Genomic DNA, 26,548 nt, shown 5'->3' with positions numbered 1-26,548 from the left:
CACCTACTGGTGGAAAGAGGCTCTGCAGTTCACTTTTTACCCAAATACCGTCTTCCAAAGCAAGGCCAGCATTGACAGTACAAGATAACCTCACCCTCACTTTTATCAAATAATTTAGCAAACACTGACCGTACTGATAACATAACCATGGCATTCATATGTGCTTTTTTGTGATTTAATATGACTGATGCCATTATTCATACGACATGATCATTTCATATAAAATGAGATTCAAGCTCCAATTTGATATGCAGGTTAAAGGTAACTAAACCTTAAAGTAAAAAAACAAACAAACAAACAAACAAAAACAACTATTTTTGGTGAAAAAAAAGAAGAAAAATAGTCCTGGATATTCTCGCAGGGGCATCATAAACCCGGATCCAGAGTTGATATGGTTTGCCGTAAAATGCTGATGGTGGACGGAACACGTTATACAATACAAATACGCTCAGATTATGAGGAGACACACTGCACCTGTGAGCAGACGCTAACCACTCTCCCTCCCTAACCTCAAACGCACAGCAGCCTGAGCTGCTCGATAAAGACAATAAATAATAGTTATAATAAAGCATCATCAACATCATTTTAATCATAACATTCATCAGGATAACAGCTTCAGTATCACCACACCACAACATCTCCAGCATCTAATACTGTTGCTATTATCTTGATGAAATAATTATCATCACCAACCGTTATTAGTGATTAGTATTTATTATTATTAATAAGAACAAGAATACGTATAATAAACGTATAATAATACCGTATGTTAATCAGGTGTTTCTCTTTTCGCTTTTTGGCCCGGATGGCAAGGAAATGTCATTTTCGGATAAGAGAAAACCAAACACTCCTCCCTTGCTGATCGCACAGGACGTGGCCTTCATGAAGACAGGAGCCCACCGCTGAACAGACATCTACACCCTGCATGTTAAAAGGTTATGGGAGAAACCGTAAGAATGACACAGGAACAGGCTTGCGTGTGTGAAAGCCTGTCAGTGTGGGGAACCTGTCAGAAACTACGAGGTGCCACTGCGGCCCCCACCCCGCCCCACTGCCCCCCCCCCCCCCCCCACTCTCCTCCCCTCACACCTCCCCGATCAACACGTCCTGGTCCAGTCCGGACTGCAGCAGTGAGAAGGAGAAAGGGATGAACTTGATGCCGGTCCCACTGTAGAATTTGTTCTGGAACTCCACCCTGTAGAGAAGGACAGTGAAAAATAGGACCTGTTCACAACCCAATCAGAGAGAACCCTGAGAAATAACCAGGACTACACAACAACTAAGTAAAGTGGGGGTTAGGATTAGAGCGAGATTCTAACAGTCTGTGCTGCAACTCAGAACTCAGAATCTGATACAGCCTCGAGCGAGAGCAGTCTGTCTGTAAGAGAAAAAGAAACGAAGAGACAGCGTGCCCCTTGTAACTGAGTTTATGAAAGTCTGAGTGTCACATACGTGTTCTGTGTGCATGTGTGTGTGTGTGTGTGAGTATGAGTGTGAGTGTGTGACTGTATGAGAGTGAGTGTGTAAGTGTATATGAGTGTATGAGTGTGTGTGTGGGTGTATGAGTGTGTGAGTGTGTGAGTATGTATGAGTGTGAGTGTGTGTGTACATGTGCGTGTTTGTGTGTGATACTGACCAGTGCAGTCTGAGCGCGTGCAGGAAAGCAGACAGCCCCTCCATCAGCAGAAGGATGGACACGGTGAGGACGGCGAACAGGCTGAACACCAGAGCCAGGAGCACCGCCCCCACGCCCGAGTCTCCACGGAAACCCAGCCGCATCACCATGTCCCACAGCACCTCCGACAGCTCTGACACACGCACACACAGATACACACACGCGCGCACACACAAATACACACACCCGCAGACACAGTAAACACACACACACACATACGGGCACACACATGTAAACAGATACATACGCAAGCACACACACAGACAAACACAAAGACAAGGTCAGAGGCAGTATTTGTGGGAATCCTTTTCTGTAGGTAGGCGAGAGCTTAACCAGTGAAGCTGCACATCAGGAGCCCGCAGAGCTGTAATTATACTGAACCCTAACCCAATAAAATGCAATCTTACGGCATAAGCATCTCTTTTTCACAAAAATAATAGTGTATAAAATAAACATGTGCATAATATTTGTTCACAATATAATATTCTTCAAAATAGAAAAATAATGTGCGTGCGTACTTGTGCATGTCCATAATACATGTGTATTTGAGTGTGTGTATGTGTGTGCGTGCGTGTGTGTGAGTGTATGCGTATTTGTATGTGAGTATGTGCGTGTCTGTCTCTGTGTGTGTGCGTGCATGCATGTGCGTGTGTATGCATATTTGTGTGTGTGTTTGTGTATGCGTATTTTGTGTGTGTGTGTATGTGTGTATGCGTGTGTGAACGAATGTATGCATATTTGTGTGTGTGCCCGTGTGTGTGTGTGTGTGTGCGTGTACGAGTGTATGTGTATTTGTGTGTATGTGTGTGTTATATTGAGTGCCACAGTACTTCTCATCGGCTCTCTGTGAGGGTCTGTACTGAACTCACGGGCATGCGCCAGGCTCAGCGCCCACAGCCGCAGGTAGGAGGCGCTGTTGGAGATGCAGCCCAGGCAGTACTCTATGGTGTGAATGGCCTGGTGCAGGAGCACGTCCCCCAGAGCAAACTGCCACAGAAACACAGAGAGCACGGTCACTAGGCAACACAGACACTGCCACAGAAACACTGAGAGCACGGTCACTAGGCAACACAGACACTGCCACAGAAACACAGACAGCACGGTCACTAGGCAACACAGACACTGCCACAGAAACACAGACAGCACGATCGCTAGGCAACACAAACAGGGATGCACACTTTTTACATTACACAGACAGGAAACAGTCATTACAGGGACAGGGAAACAAGGATGTTGCATTGTATGAAGCAGGAAACATTTTACAAGGATGGAAATACGTAGCAGTGACAAGGAACCATTATACTACATTACAGGGACAGGGAAAAAATTGATTAAGATAATCATCAAAATGCAACCATGATGGGGACTGTGGTCAAGGCAGTGGTGATTGTACTGTGGACATGGTCAAGGTAACAATCTTTGTGGTTGTGCTTGTGGGTTTGTAAATGCAGATTGTGATTGTGGACATTTTTAGCATTTGGTCATGCAGGTTATGGTCATGGTTGTGGTGGATACCTGTTCTGGTCATAGTGATTTTGGTTATGGTGATAATGGTCATGGTTGTGCTAGAATTGTTCATGGTCATGTAGTTTTGAGTGCCATGGTCATGTTCATGGTGATTTTGGTTATGTTGTTATCGCTGTGGTGGATACAGTCATGGTGGTTTTGGTGATTATGGTCATGGTGGTTTTGGTCATGGAGGTTAAAGTCATGGTTGTGGAGGATATGGTCATGTTGGCTATGGTCATGAATGTGGTGGTTATGGTCAATGCCTGATGGTTACAGTTGTGGTCATGACGGTTACTGTCATGGTCTTAGTGGTTAAAGTCGTGGCTTTGATGGTTATGGTCATGGTTCTGCTGGTCATGGCCACCGTGGTTACAGTCAAGGTTATGATTGTTTCGGTCATAGTCGTGATTATGGTTGAGGTTGCGGAAGTTGCGTTCATGATTGTGGTGATTACGATCGTGGCGGCTAGAGTTGTGGTAGTGGTGGTTACAGTCATGGTCATTGTGATTACGGTTGTGGCTGTGGTGGTTACAATCATGGTCATTGGGATTGATTGTGGTCGTGGTGGTTACAGTCGTGGTCATCGTGATTACGGTCGTGGTCGTGGTGGTGATGATTGTGGTCATCATGATTACGGTCAGGGTCGTGGTGGTGATGATTGCAGTCGTGGTGGTTACAGTCGTGGTCATCGTGATTACGGTCAGGGTCGTGGCAGTGTTTTTGACCTCTGGCTGAGCTTCCCGGTTGGTGGAGTGGTCGCTGTGACTGACCCCCTCCTCCATGTCCTGGGACAGGGTCACAGACAGATCCTCCACACTTCCCCTCTGAACTCTCTCATAGCCCTGCAGAGACCAGAGAGCACATTACATCACTATATACACCACGTATACCACCTATACTACATATACCACATACACCACCAATACCACATACACCACACACACACACACACACACACACACACGCACTAAATACACACTATACAGACTACAAAAACACACACATGCACACACGCACTCACACACACAGTACACACACACACACACACACAGTACACACACACACGTACGCGGTATGAGCCCTGGTTCCGGGCCCCGTGGTGCAGCCAGTACAGGTAAATGGGGTTCCCCAACAGCAGCACGGGCACAGACAGCAGCGCAATCATCAGCAGCAGCACCTGGACCACCATCTGCGGCAGAGAGGACAGGAGAGAGAGAGCGTCACACGGCACGCACGCCTTCAGGGAAACGAGCCAATGGGACGCCGCCCCCGCGGGGCGTGGGCGTGGCCGGGAGGGGCCCCACCTGGCCGGGGTACAGGGCGGGCTCGCCGCTCCCCTTCATCAGGAACATGTTGATGAAGTGGACCAGGACGCTGGGTGCCGTGCGGGAGTCCCGCACCGAGAAGGCCAGCCACTTGTACAGGATCATGAAGCCCAGGTAGCCGAACAGGCAGAGCAGGAACAGCAGCTCCGGGAGGAAGACCAGGTACAGGTTAAACTTCTGCCGGAAGTGCCTGGGAGGAGTGAGGAAAGAGAGTGCAATCAATAACTTTACAGCTCGAGTCTGTCCCCTGGTGTTCAACGAGTGTACCTGCAACTTAACTGCAACTTTACAGCTAGAGTCTGCCCCCAGGTGCTCAGCGAGCATAACTGCAACTTTACAGCTGTCCTCAACCCCTTGCTTTCTTTTTTCTTTTAAAATTTTCTGTCAGCGCAGAAGGGCCAGTCGCATGTTTAGGCCTGTCTAATTGCTGCACTGTTGTCCGTCGGTTTGGGAAGGTGCAGACACGCATGCCCCGCAGCCCCCTGTGGAGCCGTGCAGTCACTGCGCAGCTGCTGCGTCAGAGCGGTGCGCTTCATGCGCAAATGAAGCCCAGTACACCAGAGCACTTGCGCTTGCACAACAAGGCAGGGGAAAAACGACCAGCGCAAATGCATTTTCAAAACTGTTGCCAACATGGGAATTTTGGAAAAAAATTGATGATACAAGGCATGGCAGCTGTTACCTCCTATAATACCACAAATATGTAACAAGCACTATCCAGCACAAACCCCATGTCAAATTAAAAAATCCCTGAGAAAAATTTTTTTGAAAGCCAGTTAAAGTTGAAGTGTTCTTGTTGATGGCAAAAAATTGGGGAAAAAATGAGTTTTTTTGTCCTTTATGAGAAGTCCATGATATCATGAGGCAGGGGAACAGACTGCACAGCAAAGGTGACCAGTTCCAGCATAGTCCAGCAAGGTTACAGGTTTGATTCCCCAGGAGGACACTGCCGTGGTAAACCTTGAGCAAGGTACTTAACCTGCATTGCTATCTAATGGTATAAATGGATACAATGCTATGTAAAAAAAGTCGCTCTGGATAAGAGCCAAATGCCTGTAAAGTAATGTGGTTCCAGAAAAGCAGAATTTATGGGGATTTCTCCTTTACCGCAGGTTAAATCACATTTACATACATTTTAATACTGGTTTATATAACTGGTACGACCCCAGAGGGCCGTTAGATCCTTTCAGACATACAGCCCCCGGCCCCGCGGCGTTTCTGGGGCGGAGAGAGGCGTGTCACTCACAGGTGGTTGAAGACGCCCAGGACGACCCCGAAGGTCATGTGGAGAACCCCCAGGATGACGGACATCTTCATCTTGTAGGAGTTGAGGAAGGTGAGCCGATTGGACGCCATGTTCCAAATCTGCGAGGATCAGGAGGGGAAACGTGAGGGCCGTTTAGACTCAACGCGTCTGCACACAGTCAGACACCAGACGCTGTAATGGTGCGGTGTCTTTTATTCTAAGAACAAAGTGTGAGGCCTGATGCCCAGTAATACCTGCTTAAGTCAGCAACAAATCCAGATAAAGAATAAATTACAATGATTAGTCGAAGCACATTAAACCTGATTATATGCTAATCTGTCAGTGTCATCCACATGGAATGTACCGTTAAGATGGCACTTCTTTTGACAAATGCACCTACACTTGACTCTTTGGAACACATCCTGACATAATGTGACAGGAAGGACAAGGGTGGGTGTGTGTGCGAGTGACTGCATGGTAAGATAAGATAGACTTTATTGTCCCGAAGGAAATTTGTTTTAGACACATCTGGTGCTTGCTGTACGAAGACAGTATACATAATAACACACAATAGGACAGCACAACTGCACATTGGTCATTATACATACATTTAAGGCAGGTACCTACAATACATACAGCACATACATACATTATATACATAATACACAAAGTGCACAACGCAACGGACCTCCTAGCTACTAACCAAGCTCCTGGTACGTGTGTATGTGTGTGTATGCATGTGCGTGTGGGTAATGGTATACTCTGCTGACCAGTATGAACAGGTGCTTACCGGATCAATACCGAACGGGTAGGGGCCGTTGAAGACGCCGGTGACATTGGGATCAAGGGTGAGCAGGGAGTTTGTGGAAAGAGTTTCGTTCCTTCGAGACAGAGAATGGTCAAGGCAAACGTCCATTAATGCAAATATCACAACTCACATGAACAAGGACAATGAGAACAATAATGTCTGTGTCCGATCACAAAGGAGAGAGGCTGTAAGGCTGTGTGTGTGTAAGTGTACGTTGATGCGTATGCTTGTTTGGACGCATTTGTGTCTGTGTGCATTCATGTGCGTTTCTGTGACTGCCTGGCTGGCCCTGTGTGCTAGGCCAATCAAATTTTATAAATGTTCAAATATAGTTCTAACTTTTTTTCCCCCAAGTTCAAACATAAATTTGAGAATTCAAATCTGTATATTTTATGTATGTGTACTGTGTGTGTGTGTGTGTGTTTATGTGTGTGTATTATATGTCTGTGTGCGAATGTGTGTGTGTGTGTGTGTGTATTATGTGTATGTGTGTGTGTATTATGTGATTGTGTGTGTGTGTATTATGTGTGTGTGTGTTATGTATTTGTGTGTATATGTGAATGTGTGTGTGTGTAAGTGTGTGTATTATATGTCTGTGTGCGAAGGTGTGTGTGTATGTATTGTGTGTGTGTGTATGTGTATTATATGTCTGTGTGCGAATGTGTGTGTGTGTGTATTGTGTGTGTGTGTGTTATGTGTGTGTGTGTGTGTATGTGCGCGCACGTGTGTATGTGTGTGTGTATTATGTGTGTGTGTGTGTGTTATGTGTTTGTGTGTGTGTATGTGCATGTGTGTGTGTTATATGTGTGTGTGTGTGACTCACGTCCACTGCAGCTCTGTAAACATGGCCCTCACGCTCCAGCCTGAGCTGAAGATGTTGAGCGGTTTGGAGAAGCACTCGTTGTAGATGAGTCCCGTGTAGATGGAGAAGAGCCCCATCATCAGGATCATGTAGCGGCCCTCAAAAAACAGCCTCCAGACCTGGCACACAGGAGCACATCACTGTAACACTGAGCAAACAACACTAGAGAAACACTCCCAGACACACAGGACCACATCACTGTAACACTGAGCAAACAACACTAGAGAAACACTCCCAGACACACAGGACCACATCAATGTAACACTGAGCAAACAACACTAGAGAAACACTCCCAGACACACAGGAGCACATCACTGTAACACTGAGGAAACAACACTAGAGAAACACTCCCAGACACACAGGAGCACATCACTGTAACACTGAGCAAACAACACTAGAGAAACACTCCCAGACACACAGGAGCACATCACTGTAACACTGAGGAAACAACACTAGAGAAACACTCCCAGACACACAGGAGCACATCACTGTAACACTGAGCAAACAACACTAGAGAAACACTCCCAGACACACAGGAGCACATCACTGTAACACTGAACAAACAACACTAGAGAAACACTCCCAGACACACAGGAGCACATCACTGTAACACTGAGCAAACAACACTAGAGAAACACTCCCAGACACACAGGAGCACATCACTGTAACACTGAACAAACAACACTAGAGAAACACTCCCAGACACACAGGAGCACATCACTGTAACACTGAACAAACAACACTAGAGAAACACTCCCAGACACACAGGAGCACATCACTGTAACACTGAACAAACAACACTAGAGAAACACTCCCAGACACACAGGAGCACATCACTGTAACACTGAGGAAACAACACTAGAGAAACACTCCCAGACACACAGGAGCACATCACTGTAACACTGAACAAACAACACTAGAGAAACACTCCCAGACACACAGGAGCACATCACTGTAACACAGAGGAAACAACACTAGAGAAACACTCCCAGAGACACAGGAGCACATCACTGTAACACTGAACAAACAACACTAGAGAAAAACTCCCAGGAGCAAATGGTAAAATGGACTGCATTTATATAGCGCTTTTATCCAAAGCGCTTTACAATTGATGCCTCTCATTCGCCCATTCACACACACACTCACACACCAACGGTGAAAGGCTGCCATGCAAGGTACCAATCAGCTCGTTGGGAGCAATTAGGGGTTAGGTGTCTTGCTCAGGGACACTTCGACACGCCCAGGGCGGCGGGGGATCTAACTGGCAACCCTCATCACTGTAACACTGAGCAAACAACACTAGATAAAAACTCCCAAGAGCACATCACTGTAACACTGAACAAACACTACTACAGAAAAACTCCCAGGAGCACATCACTGTAACACTGAACAAAAAACACTACAGAAAAACTCCCAGGAGCACATCACTGTAACACTGAACAAACAACACTAGAGAAAAACTCCCAGCCACACAGGAGCACATCACTGTAACACAGAGCAAACAACACTAGAGAAACACTCCCAGCCACACAGGAGCACATCACTGTAACACTGAGCAAACAACACTAGAGAAACACTCCCAGACACACAGGACCACATCACTGTAACACTGAGCAAACAACACTAGAGAAACACTCCCAGACACACAGGACCACATCACTGTAACACTGAGCAAACAACACTAGAGAAACACTCCCAGACACACAGGAGCACATCACTGTAACACTGAACAAACAACACTAGAGAAAAACTCCCAGGGGCACATCACTGTAACACTGAACAAACAACAACAGAGAAAAACTCCCAGGACCACATCACTGTAACACTGAACAAAAAACACAAGAGAAAAACTCCCAGGAGGAGTTTTGTACCACTAATAAAGTGCAGAATAATTAAATTACACGTTAAAAGCATCACAAACACAAAGCAAGACTAATCCAAATCCCTGTGGATTCACCAGTTCTGTCTCACTCCCAAAATGAATTAGAAATATCAAATGATTCCAGCGGCTCTCTGATCTGAAACCAGTTGTGCCATTTCACTGTGGAAAGAAAGGTCTTTCAGGGCCCTATACTGCTCCCATTTTAGGCATTTTCCCCAGAAAATGAATGTGTGCTAACTGGAAAAATAATCTAGGAGCACATCTACTAATTAGGATGCATTAGCGTGAACCTACCTTTTAAAATTTAGGAGCGCATGTGCTCCTTGGAAAAAATGTTAACATAGAGCCCTGTCTTTTAATTGGCTCAAACACGTCCATGATTGACAGCATATGGTAGCTCCACCCATCATGGGGTTGACTGCACCTTTGTCCACCCCCGTCCCCACCCCCGCCCCCACCCCCACCTCTCTCACCTCGTTCCGGTTCCGCTTCACCTTGGGGTCCTTCTCACAGAGAACCATCCAGAGCGCAAACAGCACCATGACGACGCCGTGACCCAGGTCCCCGAACATCACCGCAAACAGGAAGGGGAAGGTGACCACGGTGTAGGGGGCTTCCAGGGGAACACACACAAAGGCAGGATAAAGAGTGTGAGTGTGCATGCGTGCGTGAAAGTCTGTGTGTGTGTGAGTGTGTGTGTGTGTGTGAGAGAGAGAGAGACAGAGAGAGAGTGTGTGTGTGCGCGTGCACATGTGTGGGAGTCTGTGTGTGTGCGTGTGAGAGAGAGCGTGCGTGTGTGTGAAAGTGTGTGTCATCAAATCCTCTATCAAACGGATACTCGCTGCTTTCTAGACTAAGCTAAGTTCAGCTTATCCGTGCTACTCATGGAGCCCGGCAGGGGGCGGCAGCCCAGTTCGCTCTCACCTGGCCCCGCCCCCTACCACCTGGCCCTGCCTTCTCTCACCTGGGCTCACCTCCACTAACCTGGGCCCACCTCCTCTCATCTGGCCTCACCTCCACTAACCTGGCCCCGCCTCCTCTCTCCTGGCCCCGCCTCCACTAACCTGGCCCCGCCTCCTCTCACCTGGCCTCACCTCCACTAACCTGGCCCCGCCTCCTCTCACCTGGCCTCACCTCCACTAACCTGGCCCCGCCTCCTCTCACCTGGCCTCACCATCACTAACCTGGCCCCGCCTCCTCTCACCTGGCCTCACCTCCACTAACCTGGCCCCGCCTCCTCTCACCTGGCCCCGCCTCAACTAACCTGGCCCCGCCTCCTCTCACCTGGCCTCACCTCCACTAACCTGGCCCCGCCTCCTCTCACCTGGCCTCACCTCCACTAACCTGGCCCCGCCTCCTCTCACCTGGCCTCACCATCACTAACCTGGCCCCGCCTCCTCTCACCTGGCCTCACCTCCACTAACCTGGCCCCGCCTCCTCTCACCTGGCCCCGCCTCAACTAACCTGGCCCCGCCTCCTCTCACCTGGCCTCACCTCCACTAACCTGGCCCCGCCTCCTCTCACCTGGGTTGACCTCCCGATAGCTGCCCACACCATAGGCGTCCACGATGTTCTGGAATCCCGAGGTGAACTTGTTGGTCCTCAGTAGAGTGGGGGGCGTCCCGTTGCTAGGGATACGATTTACGAAAGAAGGGATGTTGGCGCCGCTTTTCCTCTACGGTGGTAAATGACAAAAAAAAGACAAACCTTAACCCAGACAGAACAGAAGGGTGACATTCCAGCACCCACTGAACACTACACAGAGCACAATCACACACGTATCATCAGCTAGAGATAGCCATGATGGCACTCTTCATCAGTGTAAACTGTGGACAGTGGGGTGGGGGGGGTTGAAGGATGGAAGAGGGAGGCTCATAATGGGAGGAGCTACCGACTGCAGCCAATCACTTACTCATTTGAACCAATGGGGGACTGCAGGGGTTAAGGGGAATAGGGTTACATTTTTGTTTTTCTTTCGTGCTTTTGGTCTAGCCCTACATACCTAACAAATGATTTAGCAAAACATTCCCAAATGTCAAGATCAGAATCAATAAGGTAATCAGTAAATCACAAAAAAATTGCTATGGAGAGCACCCATCAGGTTCTGCACTCCACAGCCAAACTCAAGGATCAGCTCAGATCAGCAGGTCAATCACACGTGATAAAGCAGCTCCAGCCATTCTGGGCTTAAATAAAATGCTCGATGTCACCTTGGCGGCACGCACCACTGGAGATGCCCTATAACCCAAGGCCTGCCCACTCACAGGCCCTGGAAAGGCTGCCCTGTGTCACAGGGGCGCTCACTCACCGAGCCCTGCTCCAGCGCCCCCCGCAGGGCCGCGAGGTCATTGACGGGACACCACACCTCGGCGATCAGACACTTGTTGGTGACGTCGAAGCTGCACAGGTTGAGGATGTGGTAGATGGCCTTCATCTTCTTCACCTGGATCACCCAGGTGCAGACGGACTCCGAGGCCTTGTCCAGCACCTGTCTCAGGTACTCCTCTGTCCTGTGGAGGACCTGGCGTGGACGAGAGAGAAATGAGTCACGGGCATCCTGCACAAGCCTTTAAGATACTGTAAAATACTGCACTGAGCAAACCGGACCGTAAGCATTCTGAGTAGTGTTATGTCCCAGTCCTTTTTTGGGCTTTGTGTTTTTGGTTGCTGCCGCGTTTGCTTCCAACTCCCCTACAGACAGACGTAATGATGTCACAGTCCTGTTGCAGAAATGTGGATCCAAAGATGCGATCGAGAGACGATGCACGCCATCGCTTGGCAACCATTCTAAAGGATGCCTGTTGTCAGGACGCCGGGAAAGTCGCAGATCAGTGAAATTAGAAAGATGCAGGACTATATATTTATGATGTGCATCTTTTTAAGTTAGTCTTGGTCTTAGTCTTGGTTAGCCTACTGCCTACAGTCCACACTGTCTGTTGTCTGCAACTTGTTAAAGACATCCTCTATAACGTGTTAATTTACTAATAATAGCCTTCATGATACTTTTTAGCTATAGAAAGTGCATATTGTAGCGATAGTCAACAATACTCCAGTATCTAGCTCGAAAAATCTGTAAGGAACTGGAGACAGGACGTTAGTGTGTAACTGAGCTGAGTAGCTGTAGCTATTCTGAGTAGTGAGTATATAACTGGGCTGTAGTTACTCTGAGTAGTGAGTGTGTAGCTGTAGTTATTTTGAGTAGTGAGTGTGTAACTGAACTGTAGTTATTCTGAGTAGTGAGTGTGTAACTGAGATGTAGTTATTCTGAGTAGTGAGTGTGTAACTGACATGTAGTTATTCTGAGTAGTGAGTGTGTAACTAAGCTGTAGCTATTCTGAGTAGTGAGTGTGTAACTAAGCTGTAGTTATTCTGAGTAGTGAGTGTAACTAAGCTGTAGCTATTCTGAGTAGTGAGTGTGTAACTGAACTGTAGTTATTCTGAGTAGTGAGTGTGTAACTGAGATGTAGTTATTCTGAGTAGTGAGTGTGTAACTGACATGTAGTTATTCTGAGTAGTGAGTGTGTAACTAAGCTGTAGCTATTCTGAGTAGTGAGTGTGTAACTGAGATGTAGTTATTCTGAGTAGTGAGTGTGTAACTGACATGTAGTTATTCTGAGTAGTGAGTGTGTAACTAAGCTGTAGCTATTCTGAGTAGTGAGTGTGTAACTGGGCTGTAGTTATTCTGAGTAGTGAGTGTGTAACTGGGCTGTAGTTATTCTGAGTAGTGTGTGTGTAACTGAGCTGTAGTTATTCTGAGTAGTGAGTGTAACTAAGCTGTAGCTATTCTGAGTAGTGAGTGTGTAACTGGGCTGTAGTTATTCTGAGTAGTGTGTGTGTAACTGAGCTGTAGTTATTCTGAGTAGTGAGTGTGTAACTCGGCTGTATTCAGAGTAGTGTGTGTGTAACTGAGCTGTAGTTACTCTGAGTAGTGAGTGTGTAGCTGTAGTTATTTTGAGTAGTGAGTGTGTAACTGAACTGTAGTTATTCTGAGTAGTGAGTATGTAACTGGGCTCTAGTTACTCTGAGTAGTGAGTGTGTAACTGAGATGTAGTTATTCTGAGTAGTGAGTGTGTAACTGACATGTAGTTATTCTGAGTAGTGAGTGTGTAACTCAGCTGTAGTTATTCTGAGTAGTGAGTGTAACTAAGCTGTAGCTATTCTGAGTAGTGAGTGTGTAACTGGGCTGTAGTTATTCAGAGTAGTGTGTGTGTAACTGAGCTGTAGTTATTCTGAGTAGTGTGTGTGTAACTGAGCTGTAGTTATTCTGAGTAGTGAGTGTGTAACTCGGCTGTATTCAGAGTAGTGTGTGTGTAACTGAGCTGTAGTTACTCTGAGTAGTGAGTGTGTAGCTGTAGTTATTTTGAGTAGTGAGTGTGTAACTGAACTGTAGTTATTCTGAGTAGTGAGTATGTAACTGGGCTCTAGTTACTCTGAGTAGTGAGTGTGTAACTGAGATGTAGTTATTCTGAGTAGTGAGTGTGTAACTGACATGTAGTTATTCTGAGTAGTGAGTGTGTAACTCAGCTGTAGTTATTCTGAGTAGTGAGTGTAACTAAGCTGTAGCTATTCTGAGTAGTGAGTGTGTAACTGGGCTGTAGTTATTCAGAGTAGTGTGTGTGTAACTGAGCTGTAGTTATTCTGAGTAGTGTGTGTGTAACTGAGCTGTAGTTATTCTGAGTAGTGAGTGTGTAACTCGGCTGTATTCAGAGTAGTGTGTGTGTAACTGAGCTGTAGTTACTCTGTGTAGTGAGTGTGTAGCTGTAGTTATTTTGAGTAGTGAGTGTGTAACTGAACTGTAGTTATTCTGAGTAGTGAGTATGTAACTGGGCTCTAGTTACTCTGAGTAGTGAGTGTGTAACTGAGATGTAGTTATTCTGAGTAGTGAGTGTGTAACTGACATGTAGTTATTCTGAGTAGTGAGTGTGTAACTCAGCTGTAGTTATTCTGAGTAGTGAGTGTAACTAAGCTGTAGCTATTCTGAGTAGTGAGTGTGTAACTGGGCTGTAGTTATTCAGAGTAGTGTGTGTGTAACTGAGCTGTAGTTATTCTGAGTAGTGTGTGTGTAACTGAGCTGTAGTTATTCTGAGTAGTGAGTGTGTAACTCGGCTGTATTCAGAGTAGTGTGTGTGTAACTGAGCTGTAGTTACTCTGTGTAGTGAGTGTGTAGCTGTAGTTATTTTGAGTAGTGAGTGTGTAACTGAACTGTAGTTATTCTGAGTAGTGAGTATGTAACTGGGCTCTAGTTACTCTGAGTAGTGAGTGTGTAACTGAGATGTAGTTATTCTGAGTAGTGAGTGTGTAACTGACATGTAGTTATTCTGAGTAGTGAGTGTGTAACTAAGCCGTACCGTTTGCAGGTCCTGGGTGCGAGTCTTTAGACTCTCCATCACCTCCTCCCTCTCCTCTGCGCTGTCCGGGTGGGGGTACAAGTGACAGTGGTAACTGGGACACCAAAGGGGGGGGGGGGGGTGTAAATAATAATAATAGTAATAATAATATTTTGAAGTACAAATAATAACTAAATAATCAATATTAGATAATTGATATATTAGTGTTGCAATTAATAATCATCATCAACGCAATACATAAATAGTTATTTTTCATAATTGAGTCTTCTTGATATCAGTAGTAGAACTAATAGCAGAAGTAACAGTTGTGGGAGTACTACTATTAAGAGTTGATTGATTGATTTTCTTTTCATTATAATTATGTAATAGAAGTTCAGTTAAACAAACAAGGAGGACAGTAAATTTTGGGGGTCGTCATGGACACTGACCAGTCGCAGATCTTCTGCACCTTTTGGCCGATCTGATCGCCCCAGAAGGAGATGAGGAAGACCACGCTCTTGGTGAGCTCGCCCTGAAAGCCGGGGGGGGGGGGGGGGGGGGGGGGGGAGCAGGGAGACCAGGAATCAAACGGCTGACACAGCTATCTGCATTGCAGGTGCTGCTAAAACACCCGCGAGATATATTTAGCCTCAGCCAGTCCTCAGTGCTCAGCAGAAAGCAATTTTATGGGGACAGAGGGACAGAATAAGTAGCAGGAAAAAAAAAAAAAACTAAAGAAGAACTAACAGCAAACTGATGGGGTAATAATAGAATGCGAATGGGCCCACCCTACACGAAAAGATAACAAGGGAATGACGACAAGCATTAAAATTCATGATACCACGTCCCAAAATAAATTACTTTCAGCCGCGCGTTACGAAGGCTAAAAATATCTTGCGGTTACGAGCCGAGTCACAGACTGGCCGTATATTGATTACGTTTCTGTGGCAGGTACATTTATTCAAAGCCGCTTACCAGGCAATTAGGCCAAGACACATTAAATGCCCATGAGGGCATGCCCACTGCGTGAACAGCCAGAAACAGAATAAACGACAATCAAACTGACAAATGTTTGGGTTAAAAGCAGTTTTTTCAAGCACACATAGGCCTAGATTCAATCTATATTTTGCAGCCCAACAACCACTATTTGGGTGAATGAACAATGGTTATGAGCAGCCTGTTCACCCAGGGTACAGTAACTAAGGCCTACATTACTAAAAGGACTACATTAGGGGGCAAACAGAGAGCCATGTGATTGCCCTGACCCTCTGAGGTGCGCAAGCCTCACGGTTTACCTGCAGCCCACGGCCCCTGCCGCACAGTGATTGGCTTACCACGGACTGTGCCACACAGCGATTGTCTGACCCCAGCCCATGCTGCACAGCAATTGGCTGCCTGCGTCTTGTGCCGTCCAGTGATTGGCTGAGCATTGGCCATGCCTCGCAGCGATTGGCTCACCGTGTCAGGGTCCTGCACGCACTCGTCCAGCTCAGAGTGGCTGAGGATGGTGTAGCCTTTGCACACTCTCCACAGCATGCGCTCGAACGCCTCCATCTTGGCACGCTGGATGAGGCCGGAGATGAACCTGCAGCGGCAATGAAACCATCAGCCCGCCAGGTCTTCCTTGCTCCCAGTCCGCCAGGCCTTCCCCACTCCCACCCGCCAGGCCTTCCCCGCTCCCGCCCACCAGGGCTTCCCCGCGCCCTGCTGCCAGGCCTTCTCCGCTCCCAGCCTGCCAGACCTTCCCCGCTCCCAGCCACCAGGCCTTCCCCGCTCCCAGCCCGCCAGGCCTTCCTTGCTCCCAGCCCGCCAGGCCTTCCCCACTCCCACCCGCCAGGCCTTCCCCACTCCCGCCCACCAGGGCTTCCCCGCGCCCTGCTGCCAGGCCTTCTCCGCTCCCAGCCCGCCAGACCTTCCCCGCTCCCAGCCACCAGGCCTTCCCCACTCCCAGCCCACCAGGCCTTCCCCGCTCCCAGCCCGCCAGACCTTCCCCACTCCCACCCACCAGGCCTTCCCCGCTCCCACCCACCAGGGCTTCCCCACGCCCTGCTGCCAGGTCTTCTCCGCTCCCAGCCCGCCATACCTTCCCCATGGCCAGCCCGCCAGGCCTTCCCCACTCCCAGTCTGCCCAGCCTTTAGTGCTCCCAGGACCACCAGGCCTTCCCCGATCCCAGCCTTCCAGGCCTTCCCCACTCCCAGCCCACCAGGCCTTCCCTACTCCCAGCCCGCCAGGCCTTCTCTACTCCCAGCCCGCCAGGCCTGCCCTACTCCCAGCCCGCCAGGCTTTCCCTACTCCCAGCCACCAAGCCTTTCCTACTCCCAGCCTGCCAGGCCTTCCCTACTCCCAGCCCGCCAGGCCTTCCCTACTCCCAGCCCGCCAAGCCTGCCCTACTCCCAGCCACCAAGCCTTTCCTACTCCCAGCCTGCCAGGCCTTCCATACTCCCAGCCCATCAGGCCTACCCTACTCCCAGCCCACCAAGCCTTCCCTACTCCCAGCCTGCCAGGCCTTCCCTGGTCCCAGCCCACCAGGCCTTCCCCACTCCCAGCCTTCCAGGCCTTCCCCGCTCCCAGCCTGCCAGGCCTTCCCTACTCCCAGCCCGCCAACGTGTGTGTGTGTGTATTCTATATGTGTGTACTTGTGTTAGCAAGTCTATTTTGTCTGTGTGTGTGCATACCTATGTATATCTGTGTATTTTGTGTGTGTGCGTGCATATTTTGCATGTGTTTACTTGCGCGTGTATGTATGTTTTGTGCGGGGGTGCATGTGTCTTTTTTTTCGCATGTGCAAACGGGACAGGCAGTGCTACACACCCCAGTTTGGCCCCCAGTCGCTGCATGCTGGTGCAGCCAGTCACAGAGTCCTTGTCCAGGAAGGGGAACTCCTCGTACCGGGGACCCAGCTGGTCACGCTGCCAGGGAACACAAGACCGGGTTCAGGTTACCGAGGCTTGTATGTTAGCGAGGCTCGTGTTAGAACATTCATAAACCACAGGAGTTGCATGGGAACGTTCCTTTTATGATCTCTTTCAGTTGTGAATAAGCAAACATCCACCCACTGTGTTTTAGCATAACCGTGCAGTGGCAAGCTAACGTTTACCTTCCACCTGTGAAGCGCACTACCATGAAATACCTAGCGCTATTTCATTAATAAACAGATGGGAATCTATGATTAAATTTAAAATGGCTACTTGTACCTTTTCTGTGTGGTCTTCAGCTCTGTTGTCGCTTTAGCTAAAACACCTATCTAAGATTCAAATTTCAGATTTGGGTTTGGGGTTGGACCCATTAGCCAAAGCTTTGAGCCTTTTGGCAGAACATCAACCTTTAATCAAGGTCAAGATTCAAAGAGCTTTTACCTGTAGCCACATCTCAAATCATGTAGCTACAGTTTATACCCTGCAGCTGGAACTCTTGACTCAGATGATTGACCCCTGTAGCCAGGTCTGTGAGCTGCTGGCTGGTTTTGGCAGGTTTTGGCCGGTTTGTACAGTAGCCATAGTTGTTGAAACGAGGCCCGCTCACCTCGCTGCGGCGCATGAACCCGCGGGTGACCCTCAGCATGAGGTCGTACTCCGTCAGTTCCAGAAGGTTCTTCTGCAGCTTCTCCTTGTTCCTGGCGACCTCGCTCAGCTCCAGCTCCAGCCTCTGCAGCTGCTCCTGGAGACGACAGCACCAACGCGACCGTGTTTCAAACTGCACACGGTCACAGCAGCACAAACGCGACCGTGTTTCAAACTGCACACGGTCACAGCAGCACAAACGCGACCGTGTTTCAAACTGCACACGGTCACAGCAGCACCAACGCGACCGTGTGTCAAACTGCACACGGTCACAGCAGCACCAACGCGACCGTGTTTCAAACTGCACACGGTCACAGCAGCACAAACGCGACCGTGTTTCAAACTGCACACGGTCACAGCAGCACAAACGCGACCGTGTGTCAAACTGCACACGGTCACAGCAGCACAAACGTGACCGTGTTTCAAACTGCACGTGATCACAACAGCACGAACGCAACCGTCTGTCTAATGGCACGTGGTCCACGCCGTCCGTTACACCATGTACGTTCACTACCACAACAGTCACAAGCATCAGCCAAACCGTATATAATCCTCTTTCAGCGGGACTCAAAATGGGTTGCACAAACACTGCGTACAGTCATTAACTCAACAAGGTTAGATGCACTCCTGCCATTGCCCTTGACCAAAGCACTGGCCTCAGAACTGGAGCTGATCCCCGGGTGCTACACTGTGGCTGCCCACTGCTCCTAAGTAGCTACGATGGTAGAGGCAGAGGACAAATTACCCCACAGGGTCAATAAAGTAAATCTTATCTTACCTGCCACCTGGCCATTCATAAAGTCAAATTGCACTTGACTCTTACTAGTAACTACTAGTTCAGTGTATGAAATTACACCGTGAAAACCATACAGATACAACCTTACCTCACACGTTCTTAATATTCTAATGGTTCAATCAACCCCACATATAAATCCACACACTCCCTAATCAAGATTTGGAAAGAGGTGGAAAAACCCATCAGGCGAAGCTTAAGCAGGGAGCCAACTGTTGTTTTCAGTAAACAACTTGAGACATATGGAAAGAGAGAGAGAGACAGACAGACAGACAGACAGACAGACAGAGAGAGGTGACCCACCATTATCTCCAGGACCTGTTTGGGAAGTGGGGCGCCCGGGCTGACCTCCACGTCCGGCAGAGGGATCCCCATTTTCCTGATCTCCCTCAGGAGGTACCCTACAACAGGAATGGCGCGTTGCATCACCCTTGCAATTGCGTTGCATCTTAAGCAATTTCCCAAAAGACGCAGTACCACCGAGCCAATTTTCCTGTCCTGATTTAAAATATTCCCATGCCCACATCTGCCCTCTCGCCCTCTCCTCTCTCCTCTCTCCTCTCTCCTCTCTCCTCTCCGTAGTCCAGTACATATATGGTTTAAAAAATACAAAATACATAAACGAGTGTCAAAGGCCCCAAAACTCTGAGCTCAAGAACACTGGAAACTGCCTTACCCAGAATCCTCTCCATCTCTTCGCACCTCTTGATCTCGCTGACGAACTTGCGCTGGAAAGCACTGACGCTGGGGTTGAGCTGAAACGGTGGAGAGCAGCTGAGGCTGACGTCACCCGTCTGTCATTAACACAGTACCTGTGCCGACTATGTCGATATATGAATGTCGTCCGTCGGCAAGTCTGTGGCGGCGCACTTAAATCAAACTAATGTGCATTCTGAAAATCTCTTTCATTCACACGCGCGCGCGCGCGCACACACGCATTTACTTTCACAGATTGAATTGTGTTTTGCAGGCATTAAACAGTAATTATGTAAAGATCAAATATCAACATCACTAATGACTGCTGACCTGCAAATGACAATTTTATATTGCGATCAGCCATTAATCTGTTCTATATATAGCCTGTGCGTGTTTTTTTTTTTTTTTCTTTTTTTTTGGACTGGCAGTCATGTGTCCCAGGCAATACTCCCGAGACCAGTTAACACTTGCGAATTACTGAGATTTTAAAAAATACCGCTTTGGCACGTTATTAAGTGTGTACGACGGTGAAATTCAAGCCAAGAAAACACTCCTAAACAGTCATTAACCTGCCACTGGAGAGCGCTTCTGATTTACGCCGTATTCGCAACACCCAGGGACTCAGACACAAAGGGGAATCCTGACTAGCTATCCTTTACGTTTCTATTGTGTTATACATCATTCTATTTAAATGTTTACTCATCAGTGCTTATAAAATACTTAGGATATAAGTTACATGCTATTCTGAAATGAAAGCAACGATAGCCTAATATCAGTCGTTATCAATTAGCTGCTAAACGTACTTACTTACATCTCGGAATTCGACCAGACCCATTTCTCCCAGTTCACTGATGCAGTCGTACGCCGAGCCAGATTGAAGGAACAGCTGGGCCATGCACATCTCTTCGCTCCGGAACACCGACCCCATCTTCGTTGTCGGCCCGTTTTTTTTTGACTCCCAGACAACCTGCCCCGTTCGCTTAGCCTACTAGAAACGCCAGATAGCCACGGCAGCTAACCCCGGCTAGCTAATAGTAAACATTCGATTATGAAGCTAAAACAAAGACGTTAATCAGTGACACGCATAGTCTTTCTTCTGAGAACTTGCACAAGACAGTAACGTGCTTGCTAGCACCGACATTTGAATATTTTTCCCTAGCAAACTACCTCGCCAGCTAACGTTTTTTCCCTCATTTTCCCATTCAGGACCAAACCCTTCTAGTTTGACAGCCGGAGAATGTCCTGTCTTCTGTATCGGCCAGGACGGCTTTGTTTGGAATCAGCTGACTTGCTGGTCAGTACAATCTCCGCTGGCAGTTTACAAATGTTAAAAACAGACTAGCTCCTGGCTAAGCTCGCTAAACTTGTCTCCGTAAACAGACTGACGGCTGGAGCGAGCATGCAGACCTCAACAGTACAGGCTGCGCTACTAGAGCGAAAACGCAGGCTTGCCAATTTACCAAGCTTGATAACGAGATAATGAGAGATACGCACCCAAGAACAACTCACAAAAATAGCTATTGTTACAAGACTGCAAACCTGTACATAGGAATGTGTATTATGTTACACAGCCCATCTTATCGACGCAGTGAAATACATGATCCTGCACTAACGGAGATGGTGCCCGCATCGATGCTGAGCATCTCTTCAGGCATTACCTCGGCACATTTTCCTATTGATGCGAAATAAGCGTTGACCTAGCGCCTCCATTTGGTTGGGTGAGCCGTAAATAGGATGAATGATTCAAATGTCACGTATTTCCCCCCCTCTCTTAGCCCTCTATTCTGAAGCGCGTCTTCGTGGCCAGATTAGGTCTGGCGTCGAGGTGTTAAGTGCGGTCATGCATACTGCAACCCAGCAACTGCGGTTGCTGCCCACTTAATCGCTTATTTATCAGCTGTCACCGAAAAACCACAAGTTATCCGGTGTTCCACTCCATGCAGATATCTCAGAATTAAGGAATGAAGCGAGGATTGCAACCTTCCGTTACGTCAACGAGGCAATTTTGCAACGAATGGCGCGTATTTAAACGTCAAAAAGAATCTTAAAGCAGAAAGTGTTTTGGTGTTAAGCGTTTAATTGAACCCAGTTGTCTGCATTACACAAAATTAATCGTCCATAAGGGTTCCGTCTGTGCACGATTATTCTGAATTTAAATCCCCTTTTTTAATTTGATGCTAATAAAAATATGTACGACAAAATTGTAAGTGCGTTAACTGTATCTTAAGGCAGAACTTAAGATACATTTATCAACAAACAATCTCACTGAGGGTGGTCAACAGAAGACGATTGTTTTTTTTGGGTGGGGTGGGGGGTGGGGGCAGACTTTGCGGTATGTACTTAGCTCTGACCATGACCACAAATTAATGTGGAATTAAATTATAATGGACTCTAATGGGTGACGTGACATTTATCGGAATGGTCGCATCCGTTCCATGGCTGTGGCCAAGTTAAATAAGAGGTGCACGCGCCTCTGTTGGGTGGACGGCCATTCCATTAGTCCAGGTGCACACGCGCTTCTGCTGTCGCCCAAAATGAAAGGTGCCTGCTTTATCGGCACGCGAGATTTTGGCCAAACGGCAAACGGAGCTCACCCGAGCATCTCACCTGATGTCCATTAGCCTGGGCTTGTCATGTTGTTACCTGGCCATCCACAGCTTCGTACCTGAGCCACTGGTGCTTGGCTGACACCAGTGCTAAAATTCTTTGGCCAGCATACCACCGGAACATTCACCTTCCATACCACACACTGTTCAAATCACTCTCAAATAATGAGAGACTAATGCAAATATGGATGAAAACAGGTTTATTTTACGCAAGTGCTAATCGTCTCATATGAATCTGATATGAAACAATCCCTGAGTCAAATCCGAAACTGACTATATGCAGGCATTTGAATGACTAGATGACTCATCTCACAAACTCCCAGAGAAGGTGAGAGGTCACACTTGTGATTAATATGATGACTATAAAATTATGAATATATTTGTGTATTCCAGAGTTTCGACAAACAGGGGCTCAACATAAGGATTTAACTGAACTGGGCAGGTCCGGGGGGGAGGGGGGCGTGAGGGGTGACACAATCATTCCCACCACTGGCAGTTGGAGAACTGGATGTATGTCTTGCGATGTAAAATAAATTAATTTAAATTAATAGTTTGTGTTAAATTCACATTTATGCAGTTTCCCCACTTCGATCCACAGACGCTAAGGTGCACGTTGCCATCCTCTAACAAATGCAATCTTTTTGGTCTATTTGCTGGGTCGGTGAACTGCTTTTCAAATATCCTCAGCCTCTCATTGGCTAGCTGCACACCCACAGTTTTCAGTGCCAACGGGAAAGGCTGACCCGCGTTCCATTTGTTCTGCGTTTACCCGCAACGCAAAGGTTGGCGCCCGCTTGTCGCCAGATGAAACGACGAAGCCGTTGAATTCGTTTTTTCCGTTTCTCGATGCGATACACCTGAGCGGTGACCTCGGGGTCAGCGTGGCCACGCCCTCACGCCCAGCAGGCAGGTCACCTGGCGCTCCGGGCGGGTCACCTGACGCTCCGGGGCGGGTCACCTGACGCTCCAGGCGGGCCACCTGACGCTCCGGGCGGGTCACCTGACGCTCGGGGAGGGTCACCTGACGCTCTGGGCGGGTCACCTGACGCTCTGGGCGGGTCACCGGACGCTCTGGGGCGGGTCACCTGACGCTCTGGGCGGGTCACCTGACGCTCTGGGCGGGTCACCTGACGCTCTGGGGCGGGTCACCTGACGCTCTGGGCGGGTCACCTGACGCTCGGGGCGGGTCACCTGACGCTCTGGGCCAGCCTGTTGAGCTCCTGGGAGAGCGCAGTGACCGTGTCCAGGATGCGCGTCCGATCGCCGTCCTCCAGCCGGTCGCCGCAGCGCTGGGCGAACTTGTCCGGGTGCCAGAGCGCCTGCTGCCGCTTCAGAAGCTTCCGGAAGGTGGGCAGGTCGGTGCGGTCGGCGCCGTGGAGCATCACCTCCACCATCTCCCCCACGGTGCCGCGGGGCGCGGGCCAGGGGATGTCCGCATAGCCCAGCCGCGCGGCCGAGCCGCCGCCACCGCTGAACGTCGCGGCGCACCGCTCCTCGTACTGCCGCCGCCTGCTCAGCCGAGTCTCCGCCTCCTTCCTCGCCGCCCGCGCCAGGTACTCCTCGTGCTCCCTCTGGAGCCTCTCCTGGAGCTCCCGCCGGTCGCGTTCTTCCTCCTCCGCCTCCTCCTTCGTCTTCCTCCTCTTCCTCCCCTTCGAGCCCACCGCCGCCGCCGCCGCCTCTCGCTGGGCCCGGGAGCGCTGCCTCGTCGCGTACTCCCGCCGGATGCGTTCCGCCCAATCGCCGAAGTCCTCCGAGTCTACGTCATCGTGCAGGAAGTCTTCTGCGAGAGAGAGGGGCACAGGAAGCAGCCGCGTTGAGCTGTGGACGCGCGCGATATCGCCCGCGCAGACAGCTCAACCGGCCGCGCTGGCTTACCGTCGTACTGCCCGAAGGTCTCGTAGAACTCGTCCTGGCATTCGCCGAAAAGCTTGTCCCGCCACGCTCGATCAGCGTCGGTTGCCGTGGAGCTGCCGCCGTTTACGGGCGGTTCCCGAAACTGCGAAAAAATTACGTCATGCACGCGGTCTTAATAATCAGTAAACTGTCAAACTTTATACTGTTAGAACACAGGAGACAAATTAGTGGTTTAGCAAGAATTATCTGATACAATTACACTTTCAAAGAAAGAAATCATTTTTAATAATCTCGTAAATACCACATAAGTTATCTGCCCTCACAACTGGATACAACTTTCTGTGAGAACGACGCAATGCTTTATCAATTTCTTTCTTCCACAGTCACCTGATCTTCTCTCATCCATTGCAGCAAATCCTTAGGCGTGACTCCAGCTTTGTTCGGCGTTTCCATGGCGACGGGACAACTCTTCTGAAGGGGGACCACCAGGTCATCGTAGGCTGCAAACAGGAGGAACAAACAGGAATGGTAGCTTAATTTTAACCTTGTGTAATATTTCTGATAAGTTTTGCGGCAGTGAAAATCACATTTCACGAAAATCTGTGAATATTTAATTTCTGGCCACCCCCTGAGCGCGCCTGTTACGTTGCAATGGACTAACAAGGCTTGTTATCTAATTTATGGACATTGCTACAAGAACCTCTGAATGTAGGCCGGAACCGCTCACCCCGTTTGCCGCGTTTGAGAGCCCTTTTGGCTGCCAGGTGCAGAGGCGTCTCCCCGTTTCGGTCCCCAAGAAGCGGATCCGCTCCGTTCTTCAGCAGGAGCCGCAGCACGCCGTCGTCGCCGAGCGAACAGGCCACATGCAAGGGCCCCCTTCGTTTTTTCCCCGAGGAAAAGTTCAGCTCCACGTCTGGGTGTTTGCGCAGATAGGACTTTAGTTTTAGCAGACTTCCCTCCTCCACATACCGCAAAACGCGCTTCTGATGTCGAGACACCATAGCCAAAGCCTCCGATTTGGTAATGACACTAGCTAAACCTATCGTCACCTTTATATTATCTGTAAAGTCAGCTAGCTTTGCTTACGAGCATGTTCGAACAGTAAACGTTAGCTTGCTACTACATCCGAGTCGTTTCACAAAATAGCCTAGTATAGTTGCACCGACATTCAGATATTAGGCCAATACAAAAAAAATCAATGTCATTAGTACTTGGCTAACAAATGAACAAACCGATAAAAGGTACAAGGGCAGATTTCTCGCAAACATTCACCAGCTAACAACAAACACAAAATGAAGTTAAATTCCGCCTTGGGTCTTTCAAAATAAAAGCGGTAGCTGTCAGAATGTTGTGCGCTTTAAAATGTGTCCCCCTGGAATAAACTGCGTTTAGCCTTCGTTCCGTTCTTATTTTTCATTATTGTACGCTACAATTTGTGGTTCTTGGTTACAACCAGCAGGCGGCAGCATCTCCTAATGCTTTGGCGCTTTCGGTTTGCAAAAGTAGCCACTTTCCCTTTATTTATAAATCTAGCACAAAAAAGCAATATTGCAATATTATTGGAGATTTTAATCATACAATAAAAAATTTAAATGAGCTAAATCTGAGTGTATGATCTGTACTTTCAAACTGATGTAAGCACCAGATCAGTGTGATACCAGGGAGCGGTTGCGTGTCCTTAAAACCTCTTTTCCATCCACAACACGTTCCCAACACTGCTCCGGCCCTTCCCCTCATCCCCTGCTCTTCTGTGGCTTTTTGATGCCTTGCCACAGCTCTGAACTGGGGGTTCTTTCATGGGGACACCTGTCAGGAAGAGGAGGGTGGCGTTGTGGCATCACCCCCCCTCCGCCTCCACCCCCCCCCCCCCCCACTCTTCCAAAAAACAAAAACTGGTACACAGGTCTGAGGAGTCAGTGGGAAAAAATGAGGCTGCTTCTCTGAAGGAGGGGGGGTGAAATAGAAAGGTTTAGGCATATTCTGCACCACTGAAACTGTCCTCATGCCCCAATATAGAGGCTCCCCGAGCCATGCCCGAATTAGCCCGGCACACACCCAAAAGCATGCCCTGGCGTGGGGGCGGGCGAGGTGGTGGGGAGAGATCACGGATGTTCGTCGGATGAGAACGCGACCCCACGTTTCACCCACAGTTCAGTTCAATTCAATAATGCTTTCCTGGCGTCAGTGAGTATCACAGTGTCCCCAAAGCAATCCATGGCAAGAATGGAATTTGCCTACATATAGACATATCTACTGGAACAAACATGATATAACAATGAGCGTATGTCTAGTATACAGTCAGTTCAGTCTCCATATCCTTGTGTTTGTGGGTTTTTTTCCCCTCTATACCGATGTATACAGTATTTCCAATATCCATGTGTGTTAATGCCTGTTAATCTTGATG

At 48.5% G+C, this 26,548-nt stretch overlaps 2 protein-coding genes across 7 annotated transcripts; both read right to left on the bottom strand.

Moving 5' to 3' along the window:
- Positions 1–1,063: 1,063 nt before the first annotated feature.
- Positions 1,064–21,962, bottom strand: LOC118212572 (V-type proton ATPase 116 kDa subunit a2-like). Of its 3 annotated transcripts, none has more exons than XM_035390579.1 (20): positions 20,496–21,962; positions 19,665–19,743; positions 19,292–19,389; positions 18,158–18,292; positions 17,447–17,544; positions 16,093–16,219; positions 15,084–15,166; positions 14,656–14,749; positions 11,616–11,828; positions 10,832–10,982; positions 9,781–9,920; positions 7,387–7,544; positions 6,546–6,636; positions 5,756–5,874; positions 4,489–4,699; positions 4,254–4,373; positions 3,955–4,026; positions 2,545–2,662; positions 1,637–1,808; positions 1,064–1,195 (listed from the first exon to the last, which is right to left on the bottom strand). In XM_035390579.1, exons 1-20 carry the CDS (start codon positions 20,610–20,612, stop codon positions 1,084–1,086), a joined length of 2,508 nt encoding a protein of 835 aa, XP_035246470.1. In that variant the 5' UTR covers positions 20,613–21,962; the 3' UTR covers positions 1,064–1,083. The 3 variants fall into 3 exon arrangements, with proteins under 3 accessions (XP_035246470.1, XP_035246469.1, XP_035246471.1); XM_035390578.1 differs by having other exon boundaries at positions 3,910–4,026; positions 20,496–21,960; XM_035390580.1 differs by having other exon boundaries at positions 3,910–4,026; positions 20,492–20,626.
- Positions 21,963–22,473: 511 nt separating this feature from the next.
- On the bottom strand, positions 22,474–25,665 carry nfkbil1 (nuclear factor of kappa light polypeptide gene enhancer in B-cells inhibitor-like 1). Of its 4 annotated transcripts, none has more exons than XM_035390591.1 (5): positions 24,872–25,665; positions 24,532–24,644; positions 24,166–24,286; positions 23,482–24,070; positions 22,474–23,439 (listed from the first exon to the last, which is right to left on the bottom strand). In XM_035390591.1, exons 1-5 carry the CDS (start codon positions 25,143–25,145, stop codon positions 23,436–23,438), a joined length of 1,101 nt encoding a protein of 366 aa, XP_035246482.1. In that variant the 5' UTR covers positions 25,146–25,665; the 3' UTR covers positions 22,474–23,435. The 4 variants fall into 4 exon arrangements, with proteins under 4 accessions (XP_035246482.1, XP_035246483.1, XP_035246485.1 ...); XM_035390592.1 differs by having other exon boundaries at positions 22,474–23,417; XM_035390594.1 differs by having other exon boundaries at positions 22,474–23,396.
- Between the last annotated feature and the right edge of the window lie 883 nt (positions 25,666–26,548).

Source organism: Anguilla anguilla, chromosome 14 (genome assembly GCF_013347855.1).
Source record: "Anguilla anguilla isolate fAngAng1 chromosome 14, fAngAng1.pri, whole genome shotgun sequence".
Classification (NCBI taxonomy): domain Eukaryota; kingdom Metazoa; phylum Chordata; class Actinopteri; order Anguilliformes; family Anguillidae; genus Anguilla; species Anguilla anguilla.
Note: the sequence above shows the minus strand (reverse complement) of the source record. Positions and strands in the feature narration are given on the sequence as shown.